Source organism: Mesoplodon mirus (genome assembly GCF_964341445.2).
Source record: "Mesoplodon mirus genome assembly, chromosome: 1".
NCBI classification, from domain to species: Eukaryota; Metazoa; Chordata; class Mammalia; order Artiodactyla; family Ziphiidae; genus Mesoplodon; species Mesoplodon mirus.
Window position 1 is genome coordinate 12,557,845 of NC_138976.1, and position 13,059 is coordinate 12,570,903.

The window sequence follows — 13,059 nt, forward strand, 5'->3', positions numbered from 1 at the left end:
CTTCCCAGATTTCTCTCTTGAGCCCACACCTGTCACCAGAACTCTAAACTTACATAGCTAACAGCCTACTTGACCTCTCCACTTGAATGTCTAGTAGAATCTCAAAATAAATATGGACAAAACCTGCTCTTCCCTCACACCCAGCCTGTCCTCCCACATCTGCCCTATCTCAGTAAATGGCAACTCCATCCTTCCAGTTGCTCAGGCCAAAAACCTTGAAGTCATCTTTGAGTTCCTTCTTCCTAAATTTACAACCAATCTGTCAGCAAATCCTGGCAGCTTTTCCTTTAAAATGTACCCAGAATCTGACCACTTCTAACCAACACCATCACCACACTAGTCCAGGCACCATACCTAGATTACTACAATAGCTCCTAACCAGTCCCTGCTTTCACCCTCGCCTTCCTACAGTATAATTCTCAAAATATCAGGCAGAATGACCCTTTCAAAACCTAAATCAGATCATGTCCCTCCTCAGCTCAAAATCCTCCAGTGACTTCCCATTTCACTCCAAGTAGAAGCCAAAATCCTTTTAAGGGTCTATTAGGACTATGATGGTTAATTTTATATGTCACAAGTGTGCCTAGATATTTGGTCAAACACTATTCTGGGTGTTTCTATGAGGGTGTTTTGGATGGGGTGAACATTGAAATCAATATACTGAGTAAAGCAGACTGCCCTCCCCAATATAGGTGGGCCTTGTTCAATCAGTTGAAGGCCTGCATTAAAACAAAAATAATAGGGAATTCCCCTGAATAAGAAGGAATTCCTCCTGCCTGACTGCCTTCAAGCTGGAACAATGGTTTTTCCCTGCCTTCGACTCAAACTGAAACATCAGCACTTCCTGGGTCTCAAGCCTCCTGGCCTTTAGACTGGAACTACACCATCAGCTCTCCTGGCTCTCAGGCACTTCAGGCTCAGATCAGACCCACACCATCAGCTCTCCTGAGTCCCCAGTTTGTCTCCCAAGACCGCAGATCTTGGGACTTGTCAGCCTCCATATTCACATGAGCCAATTCTTTATAATAAATCTCTTTATGCACACATACACACACACATATACATCCATCCATCTATCTATCTACATATATGTATGTATATATGTGTGTGTGTGTATGGATATATATATATATCCTGTTGGTTCTTTTTCTCTGGAGAACACTGACTAATAGAAAGACTTTACATGATATTGGCCTCTCCATTTCACTCTGACCTCATCTCCTGTTTCTCTCCCCTCCCTTGCTCTGCTACAGACACGAGTGTTCTCACTATTCCCTGAACACCCTAGGTGGACTCTCACCTCAGGGCTTCTGCACTTGCTGCTTCCTCTGCCTTAGTGCTGAGTATAAGCCTAGTCTGCTCTCTCATGTCCTCAGTTCTCTGCTCAGTTATCACCTTCCCCCGAAGCCTTCCATGAACACACTACTTAAAACTGCACCAGCTCACTACCCCCATCTATGACATCCTTTATTTTTTTTCACTGCCTTATTTTTCTCCACAGAGAGAAAACTATGGCCAGCTGACACACACACTGCATGTGTGTGTTACTGTCCATTTCCCCAGTAGAAGTTCCACAAAGGCAGAGGCTTTGTCTAGCTTATTCACTGCTGTGTCCTCCCTGTCTAGAACTATGCCTGACACATAGTAGGTGCTAATAAATATCTGCTGAATAAATTTACAAATACCCTAGAAGTTTCACATTTCAGCATAAAAACTTTATATTCTCATAAACACAGTTAAGTGGTCACCTGGGGCCAGAGGACTTGCAAAGGGTCATGGGGAACTTTCAGGACGACCGAACTGGTCTATATCTTGACTGAGATGGTGGTTACAGTCAAGATATATATTTGACCTATATTTGTCAAAATTTATCATCATGTACACTTGAAATGGGTTCATTTTTTATATGTAAGTTACACCTCAATAAAGTTAACTAAAAAAAAAAAAAAAAAAAAAACAAATACTTTATATTCCAGAGTGCTTCTCACACCAAAAAGTGGCACATAAATTTACTTCAGATTATGCATCCTGATTTGAGCTTTGGCAATTTATGCTCCACATGCTTTGGGTTGGTATATAATTAAATTTTAAAGTACCAATTACTGCCCCTTATTACAAAAAGAAAAAGTGCTCTCAGAGGTCCACAGACGTTAAGAATAGACTTTGATGTCAAGCAGACCCATATTTAAATCCTGCACAACTCTATCCTTACTAGCTAAATGAACTTGAACAAGTTATTTAACCTCTCTCAGGCTTACTTAGCTCATGTATAAAAAATAGGGAATAACAGAATGACTTAAATAATATAGCATAAGGCCTAGAATATAGTTTGCACTCAGTAAGTAGTCACTTTGTTTAATATTATTATTGCCATGCAGTGAGCCAGGAAGGCCCTTCAAATATCAATGGGGTTTCCTAAGAGACTGACGTCAAGTTTGGCTCTGAGGACCACTGGAGGGGTCACTCAGGTGTGCTGCAGATGGTTGTCTGGCCCTGAAGTGTCCATGCCTCCAAGAAGCTCAGCAATATGCAGCACACTGGTGCAAACAAGCACTGAGACAATCAAGGAACAAAAGCTACACCAAGGCCCCCCACATTCCATTCACTTCTTCCCCAGTTATGGTCCTGCCTCTACCACTTCCCACTCCCAGCAGAAGAACAGGAAGATCCTTAGGAGATCATTATGACACTGTTAGTAAAAGAGAAAAAAATTTAAACAACCAAGATATTCAACAATTGAGAACGATTTAATGTTATACGTAACATGCAAGCACTACGTATCCCTTAAAAAGAGTAAGGAAGAACTCTCCTCAGAGAGAGCAATGACGCATTAAGTTAAAAAAAGGAACTGCAGGGACTTCCCTGGTGGCACTGTGGTTAAGAATCTGCCTGCCAATGCAGGGGACACGGGTTCGAGCCCTGGTCCGGGAAGACCCCACATGCCGTGGAGCAACTAAGCCCGTGCGCCACAACTACTGAGCCCACGTGCCGCAACTACTGAAGCCCAGGTGCTTAGAGCCCATGCCCTGCAGCAGGAGAAGCCAGTGCGATGAGAAGCCCATGCACCGCAACGAAGAGTAACCCCTGTTCACTGCAACTAGAAGAAAGCCTGCGTGCAGCAACGAAGACCCAACACAGCCAAAAATAAATAAATAAATAAGTTTTTTAAAAAAGAAAAGCAACTGCATAAGAGTGCATGTAATATAATCCCATACCATTATAAGAAAGATGGAGAAGGAGATTTACACATGTCTGAAGTTGCACAGAAAAAAACCTGGAAAATCACGGTGCTAAAAGTAGTACCCTATGGAGAATAGGATGGAGGTACTTTTTTATTTAATCCTACTTAAAGTAAAACCAACGCAGACACTGACGAGAAATAATGAAAGAGGAGGACAATCCAGGAAGGATGCAACTTCACTGGGGAATGAGCCAGTCTTAAGCACTTTCATTTCTTTGGTGAATTCATGATTCCTTACAGCTTTCTTTAAAGCCAGACATGAACCCTCATTCTACTTTGTGTGGTTTTCTCATCGATACTTGGTAAAACAGTAAGTAAGGGAGTATTTGTTTGTTTGTTTGTGGGCATAATAAAGATGTGAATGGGGTGGGGCCTCTGATCAAAATAAACTGCTCAAAACGTTTCAGGGTCCCTGATTAAGAAGTGCAAGACTGATATACCAGAAAAAGCTGCTATCCGGAGAAAAGAACAGGGAAAAAGGCAGTAAATAAGACCTGAGTTCCATCATGCTTCTTCCCCTTGGTAGCCCTATGACAGCGGGCACTGACTCCTGGGAGCTTCAGGTCTTCCATCAGGCAAGTAGGCAAAAGAGCAGTCTCCCAGCCTCAGAGCGGTGGTGTGAGAATTCAGGGAGAAACCCTCAAGCATTCAGCACAGTACCTCCAGGCATTATACCTGCAGCGCAGGAGGTTTGTAAATAGGACCCAGAACTTGATTACATAAATAAGAAAGAAAAATAGAAGAAACTATTTCAGTGAATCTTGATTAACAGGAATGTTCAAAGAATCCGTCCAGTTGACGGACTGCTCTAAATGGAAGAACACTGGCCAGAGAAGAAAACAAAAGCTATGTACAGTGTCACTGCGGATGAATGTAACCCAGAGCCTGTAAGGTCCAATGTCATTTTACTGAGGACAGCCAGGAGAAAAACTTGCACACAGCCCCACACACAGCTGGATTTGCAGAGGCTTTGAAAAGAAGGCTTGGTGATATGCACCACCCAGGCTCCAAGTTTGACCTGTTACGGCTTTAGGATTTATTCTCCGCCTACCTCCCAAAATGATCAGAGGCAGATTATAGGAAGAGTCACGTACTCAGTAGACTCATTTAAATAAGAATATAAGAATCAGAGGAGTGTGATGAGGGTGAGGTACCAGCTGAGATCTGTTGCAACTGAAAATACAACTTAGCTCTGGGCATCATCCAGAGTGAAGGCAAAAAAGCAAACTTGCAGACTATCATTAGGCAGAGGAAGAATCACAATCAACCAGGAAAGGTAAATTTTTTTTTTTTAGATGTTGGGGGTAGGAGTTTTTATTAATTAATTAATTTATTTTTGCTGTGTTGCGTCTTCATTTCTGTGTGAGGGCTTTCTCTAGTTGTGGCAAGCGGGGGCCACTCTTCAATCGCGGTGCGCGGGCCTCTCACTATCACGGCCTCTCTTGTTGCGGAGCACAGGCTCCAGACGCGCAGGCTCAGTAGTTGTGGCTCACGGGCCCAGTTGCTCCAGGGCATGTGGGATCCTCCCAGACCAGGGCTCGAATCCGTGTCCCCTGCATTAGCAGGCAGATTCTCAACCACTGCGCCACCAGGGAAGCCCAGGAAGGGTAAATTTTTATAGAACTAAACTTGAAATTTTAGCATCAGAAACTGATCATGGGAATTTATGTTTCTGATTCCCTCCCACCTCCCAAACTCCTAACATAAGCTTTAGTGTGTTATTTTCCTCCTTGCAGCTTTGCCAATTACCAGCTGCGTGACCTGGAGCCAATGCCTTACCTCTTGGAATCTCAGTTTCCCCATCCTTTGAAGGGAGGGATGCACCTATCTATTTATGAAAAGGAATGAAGGAACATTTGCTAGCATTAACTGGGTGCTTGCTAAACATCAAAAGCTTTGTGCACATTATCTCACTGGAATCTCCCAATAACTATATAAGGCCAGTCCCATAAATATTTTACAGAAGAGCTCTCTGAGATTCAGAGAGGTAGAGACAGTTGCCATTGTCACACAGCTAAAAAGCAGAAGAGTCAGAACTCAATTTCATGCTTTTGTGATACAAGGCACAAATTTAACCGTTAGACTTTTCCACTTTTCCTGTATATGTCAAGCACCTAACAGTTCCTGGCACATAGTAGGTACTCAACATATCCGTCCCCTTCCTCACTCCTTCCTTTTCTCCTAAAGTCAAATTATGTATATATGGAAAAATTTGTCTACTGAGATAGTATTAGTATCTTACATTTATATAGCTTCTTTCCTCTAAGGAGATCACGCTACTTAATCTATTTTCTCTGCTAATCTCACCAAAGCTCTAGCTATCATTATGTATTATTTCATTTATTTTACAAATAAGGAGCTAGAAGGCAGCAAGCTGTTAGGGTGACGTGCCCAGAGTCATATGGAAGTTACTGCCAAAACCAAATAAAAACCTTGGTCCCCTTTACATCTAAATCAGCCTTTATCCTCTCACATGACACAGCCTCCATAATAAAGAACAGATCATTCATTTTTTATCTGGAAAACTACCAAACGTATAATTCAGTGAGGGGCCTCATGACCTTACCACCTTGTCAAAGGGAAGAAAGTATATAAAAAATGAGGTTTGCAGGAGCAGGCGGTTTTGGTCCGTCAACTTTCTCTTGGATTACACCCATTAACCAACATAAAATAATGCAAAATATAATGTAACAGATCCCCGTGTCTTTGGAAATTCAAGTTAAATTCACTGATCTTTCAAACTTATATACAATGCACAAGGGCAATCATTAACTCATGTGGGGCTGCAGAGGTGCACGTTATATCAACGAGCTCTTTGAAAGAAACATATGATCTACAATGGGCCACTCTAAGAAGAATCCAAGTCAGCAACGAGCATTTAGTGGCATAAATTCACAGCATCACAGCATTCTGGAGCTCCAGAAGGGACCTGGCAGACCACTGAGAACAACCCCTCCATCCTGTGCATCAGGAACCCGAGGCTCAGGGAGGTTAAGTGGCTTTTCCAAGATTTCACAGACAGGAGAGCAAGAACGAAAAAATAAAGCTGCTGACTACTATCCATTCCACTTGCAAGTCTTGCTTCTGATGTCCATGAGTACACTTGGCACTTTCCAGAATTACCCATCTATATATAGAGAGTGCAGGAGAAAGAGCCTGGACTTGGTAACAGAAAAACTCAGGATTCAAATCCTGACTGCTACTAACTGGCCATGTGATCTTCAGCAAGTCTCTTAACTTCTCTGAATTTCAATTTGTTCATCTATAAACTATGGGTAACAGTAAAGTCCACAAGTAAGCTGCCGGTAATATAAACGAGCGGCCCGGCACAGCCTTGAATTCCACAAAGGCAAACATCAGGTCCACGTACATCCCCAGCACCCAGCACAGAGGCTGGAACATTACACATTTGTAGAAAATTTGCTAAGCAAATCAATGAACTAACCAAGCAAACAGGTACTGGACTTGAACTCAGGTTTATCTGCTTCTTAAACACTAGGTTATATTGCTCCCAAATAACATGATTTCAAAGCAGAGTGTTAATTCTGACTTACAGAGTACCGAGTACACAATGGAATAAGGAGGCCATTTTCTGGCCATAAAGCAAGAAACAAGTTCAGTGGGAAAGTTCCTGGGCTCTCAGTGTTGGTATTAATTCTTGTTGCTAGCACGGGTACATCATGAGGCGTTAGAATCAACTAAACCTGCATTTAGGCCTAGCTTCAGCATAAGCTGTGTGACCTCAGAGATATTACTTTACCTCTCTGAGCCTAAATTTCCACACCTGGGGAAAAACCTACTTTACAGAGACTGCGTGACAAATGAGGCAATCTATATAAAGGAGTACGGGATGATGTGTGGCACACAATGACTCAACAAGTGTCACACTCCACTTCTAGTTATTTGGAAGCTTCATTCATTCATTTCACTTAGGTCTCTGCTCCAACGTCACTTCCTTCCTGAACCTTCCTGCCTACAATAAAACCCCCAACTCTCTCTATCCCCTTAGCCTTATTTTTCTTCATAGTCCTTATCATCACCTGACATTACATTACGTAGTTATTTGTTTTTCTTTTTACTGTGCCTACTCGACAATAAAGAAAGCCCTGGGAGGATGGGGACTTCTTGTTGTTTGTTTACTGCCCTATCTCAACAACTAGGAAAGGGCCTGGCATGTAGTTAGTGCTTAATAAATATTTGTTGAGTGACTGAATGAATGAATTCAACACTTATTTGGGACTTGCTAGATGTGGGGCACTGTGTAGGAACAGGGGTTTAGAAACAATTAAGAAATGAGATTACAGAAGGAGAAACTGATTCTGCCTGCTATGGAACGTGAGAAGATTTGTATCTCACCTGGACTACTGCAGTGGCCTCCCGACTATGCTCCCTGCGTCTGCCCTGTCTCCCTACATTCCACTTGTTAATTGGCAGCCAGAGAGACCTCTGAAAAGTCAACATCAGATCATATCACTCCTCTGCTTAAGTGCTTCCAATGGCTTCCCACTACAATGAGAGCACAGCCCACACTCCTCACCACAGCCTGTAACGCGTGAAGCACCGTCCGCTCACCAGCCCATCACCCCCAGCCCCACTCTTTCCCTCCCTCACTGTGTTTCAGACACAATGGCTTTCTCTTCATCAAATATACCAAGGTCTTATCATTTCTTTTTTAATTTAAAAATAAACGTACATTTGATGCATTTGAAACTCTAAGTTCTATATATTTACGTAATTAACAATATTCTGTTCTTATGCCTAAAATTCTTCAACAAGTGAGGATTAATGGGAAAATGACTCTTCAAGGAACTTGGGTTAGAGATTACAAGTGTCGAGATCTTTCGGACTCCGGGCCTTTGGGCTATCTGTTCACTCTGCCTGGAAAGCTCTTCCCCTAGGCTGGCTCTTCCTCATTATTCAACTGTCAGTAAAAATGTGACTTCCCTTAGAGTCCTCCCCAGCTAAAGCTGTCCCTGCCACCATCACTCTCATCAAGGCACTCTCTACTGGATCACATTGCCTTTTCTCTCCTCACAGCATTTCATTATTTGGAATGACTTTCTCTATTTATGTGTCCTATCTTCCCAATCAGAATGTAAAGTACATGAGGACAAGAACTTTGTCAGATTCACTGCTGCATCTGAATAAGTAAACCGGATCTCAAAAGATGCTGGAGTCTGCCAGGATGAGACGTACAGGTAAAGTACGCTATCAGTCTAAAGGATCATGGAGTGTTGGTTTCCTTCCAAAGACAACTGCCCCATTACGTCAAAATATGTGAATTTCAGCCAGACGTACTTGGGAATGGGTACCCGAATTAGCGTCTCTTCCACTTCTGGGTTCAGATTCATTCCACTTTCTCTTATAGCCTTGATAGCTGCAGCTGTACACTGAAAACCAGATCAAAAGGTAAACAGAATTAGTAAATAATTATTACCAGATGCAAGCCCTCCATCGATAACTGGCAACCCATCTTGGCAGAACATGGAAACATTTAGTTCTGTTACCAGTAAGATCAGGAAGTTACATTGGTGTAGAGTGCTTTGATCAAGCTGAATAGCAAACTATGTCCACTCCTGGTACTAGTGTACTGCGGGAGGGAAAAAGCAAAGAAAAAGAAAAAGAAAACAGCTCTGCTTCTTTGAAAAGATTTCAATGGTTTGAGGCAACACAAATCAAAACCACAATAAATCCTCAAGGGAGGAGGGCTGATCTGTGCAAAGACTGGTGTAAAGACAGCTGAAAGATTTTATACATTAAAAATTCCAGTTGACATTTTACACTCAAAATATACCAGTGCCGATTTGAAATGAGTAAATAAATTTAACTCATTCGCATCTATGCTCACACCAACCTCACTCATGTTTTGGCATGAGCAATGAATCTCTGCTGGTGTGTGCACCAAGAAAGGTAGCGTGAAAGATCTCAGCTCAAATTCCAGCTCTGCTAACCATGTGACCCTGGGCAACAAGCTTGACTTCTCTGAGCCTCCATGTTGTAATCTGAGACCCTGCGGTACTGTACCTCAAAGAGGAATAAATGAGGTAACGTGAGCCATGCATCTTGTTCTGTGCCTGGGTGCCTGTAACACCCAGGCAAGGGGCGCTATTATATAAACGTATTCAATAAATGAAGAACGCACAAAACCCCCAAATAACGACGAGCTGATATCATCACTTAGCTGATGCACTGCTATCTTTTTTTTTTTTTTTTGGTGACTGCACCACGAGGCATGCGGGATGCAGGATCTCAGTTCTCCGAACAGGAATCAAACCCATGCCCCCTGCAGTGGAAGCGCAGAGTCTTAACCACTGCACCACCAGGGAAGTCCCTCTTTTTTTTTTTTTAATTTATTTTATTGAAGTATAGTTGTTTTACAATGTTGTGTTAACTTCTGCTGTACAGCAAAGTGATTCAGTCATACATATTCTTTTTCATATTCTTTTCCATTATGGCTTATTTCAGAATACTGAATATTATTCCCTGATGCACTGCTGTCCTGACATCCTCCAGGGTCTCTCTGACACAGCCTTGCTCTCTAACGTGCCAGGTGGCACACTGGTACACTGATTTCCCCCAAGTGCCTCATCTCACCTCAAGCAACATTATAACCACACCTGGCTTGCAATCCTAAAGCATAAAAGAAAGCAGTGTGGAAGACAGATAATTTCACTGGCATGACAATGTGGAATTCATGAAAACAAGGCCTCTGACATTTTCAAAAGAATTTTAGGTTTGACAAGAGCCAATCCACATTGCTTGGATTCACAGAGCCAATTCCCAGCCTTGAGCTCCTCCCTAGACTTTCTGGTTTAAATAAATGGGGTTTGCTGCACACCTATTTTACTTTTCCAGGTTTTGTTTTGTTTTTTAAGGGAGTGCCTAAAAACCACATCCATTTCATTTTTAAATGACCTGAATTCTACAGGGACATGACATGTTATCATAAGGGCAAAAAGACAAACCGGCATTCCACATGCAGACAAATCATCCCCTCGGGCTACAGAATTTAATAGTGTGTCCACTGCTTAAAACTGTAAATTCTTTTTTGCGGTATGTGGGCCTCTCACTGTTGTGGCCTCTCTCGCTGCGAAGCACAGGCTCCAGACACGCAGGCTCAGCGGCCATGGCTCACGGGCCTAGCCGCTCCGCGGCATGTGGGATCCTCCCGGACCGGGGCACGAACCCACGTCCCCTGCATCGGCAGGCGGACTCCCAACCACTGCGCCACCAGGGAAGCCCAAAACTGTAAATTCTTAAAATGTACCTCTGACCATAGACTACTGGAGCTGGAAGGGACCTTGGACATAACCAGGTACAGTCCCTTCCTTACGAATGCAGAGACCTGCTGGTAAAGGTCACATCCCTCATACAAGAGATACAGTCCCTGAAAACCAAGAGCAAGGGAGTGAAGACCTCGCCCATCATGCCTCCAGTTACCTCTCCATCCAGTGATGTTACTTTCTTTGTCTCTGTTACCTTCCAGATCCCCTAGTTCAATGTATTCAGTAATTGTGGCACAGGGAATTTGATTTTTTTCTAATAGCCAGAAAGAATTTGGAACTAGGTCTGGTGTATAAAGGGTATGGCCAAGGTAAATAAAAGAGCTGGATGAAGAAATGAAATTTTCCTCTGCAAGAAAACTGCCATCTTCCATAATAAAATGAAACACAGATTTCTAAAGTTAACAATAAAAGGAGAATGACCACTTTGAAGGAGCGGCCTGATTTCAAGTCTCCTAATCTTCCTTTTCTGAAGCTTCTCACTGGCTGACTGATAACTCAGCTGGATCATCCCACCACCACCACCCTCCTTTCACCCTCTGACCCAAGTGTTGCCACACAGCCTTCCCAGGCAAGCAAGGGAGTACCCACTGCTGCTTCCAAGCTGGGCAGGAACTATGTCTCAGTATTTACATATTCCCAGTCCAAGGCTCAGGGCCTAGTGTGTGGTAAGTGCTCAGTAAAAGCTTGTTGAGTAAGTACATTAATGCACTGACTCAGACCTGCTAGAAAAGCTCATCTCCTTACTTTTACTTCATGTTTATAACCCCCCCACACACAAAAAAACCCTTATTTTATACTATTTTATACATGTTCTGTGTCCTTTCACATGCATAAAAAATGTGAACCAAGAGAGGTTTCATTTGCAAAGAAATCTACTAAAAGAGGTAGTTCTAAAATACTCTAAACATGTATATTTTAGTTTGATATGGAAGGATACAGAAACTCAGGGAATTACAGTCATTTTCCCAACATGACTTCTGAACTACTCGTGGTTCAGACAAAAAGGCATATACTTCTATCGCATTTCCCTCTCCTAGCTTTTATCCCCTCACTGAAGGGATGCCCACAAGTAGGCTGTTCTCCAGTGATCACACTGACTCACTGGTTGCAGCTGCTTGGAGTACTGGGTCGAGAAAGATCACAGACCCCACCTGGGGTCAGGCAGGCAAGCGTGCTGCGATCAATTAGCAATGTCTGCTATTACTGTTCTTAAACTAATAAATCTAACTCATTCGCGTCTATGTGCTTGTCTACGCTACAGGACAAAAGACGATGAAACTTTTGTAGACAGCTGAACAAATCCTTGACAATCTGGGTTCCAGTCAACAGCTGACTTGCAGGGACTCAAAAAATATTTGTGGAATTAACCAATGGATGGTGAAAGGAGCACAGCCTTTAGAGTCCAACAGACCCATGCTCAAATCTTGGCTCTACCACAACAGCGTGAACCTGCAGAAGAGGTTCTACTTCTCTGAGCCTCAGTTCCCTCATCTATAAAATGGAATAAACTTTAATTTTAAAGAGTATCCGTAAAAGCTTTTGTACAGCAAAGGAAACCATAAACAAGACGGAAAGACAACCCTCAGAATGGGAGAAAATATTTGCAAATGAAGCAACTGACAAAGGATTAATCTCCAAAATTTACAAGCAGCTCATGCAGCTCAATATCAAAAAAAACAAACAACCCAATCCAAAAATGGGCAGAAGACCTAAATAGACATTTCTCCAAAGAACATATACAGATTGCCAACAAACACATGAAAGAATGCTCAACATCATTAATCATTAGAGAAATGCAAACCAAAACTACAGTGAGATATCACCTCACACCAGTCAGAACGGCCATCCTCAAAAAATCTACAAATAAATGCTGGAGAGGGTGTGGAGAAAAGGGAACCCTCTTGCACTGTTGGTGGGAATGTGAATTGGTACAGCCACTATGGAGAACAGTATGGAGGTTCCTTAAAAAACTACAAATAGAACTACCATATGACCCAGCAATCCCACTACTGGGCACATACGCTGAGAAAACCATAATTCAAAAAGAGTCATGTACCACAGTGTTCATCGCAGCTCTATTTACAACAGCCAGGAAATGGAAGCAACTTAAGTGTCCATCAACAGATGAATGGATAAAGAAGATGTGGCACATATATACAATGGAATATTACTCAGCCATAAAAGGAAACGAAATTGAGTTATTTGTAGTGAGGTGGATGGACCTGTCATACAGAGTGAAGTAAGTCAGAAAGAGAAAAACAAATACCGTATGCTAACACATATATATGGAATCTAAAAAAAATAAAATGGTCATGAAGAACCTAGGGGCAGGATGGGAATAAGGACGCAGACCTACTAGAGAATAGACCTGAGGACACAGGGAAGGGGAAGGGGAAGCTGGGACAAAGTGAGGGAGTGGCATGGACATGTATACACTACCAAATATAAAATAGACAGCTAGGGGGAAGCAGCTGCATAGCACAGGGAGATCAGCTCGGTGCTTGGTGACCACCTAGAGGGGTGGGATAGGGA

At 42.6% G+C, this 13,059-nt stretch overlaps 1 protein-coding gene across 3 annotated transcripts in view; it reads right to left on the reverse strand.

Moving 5' to 3' along the window:
* The window catches only part of MRRF (mitochondrial ribosome recycling factor), a gene marked incomplete at its 5' end in the record, with an annotated part of 54,930 nt that overhangs the window by 22,581 nt on the left and 19,290 nt on the right, over positions 1–13,059 (reverse strand). For all 3 annotated transcript variants that reach the window (XM_082615011.1, XM_082615010.1, XM_082615012.1), the window contains one exon: positions 8,540–8,631. In XM_082615011.1, coding sequence (XP_082471137.1) covers positions 8,540–8,631 — 92 coding nt within the window. The remainder of the gene's footprint in view (positions 1–8,539; positions 8,632–13,059) is intronic.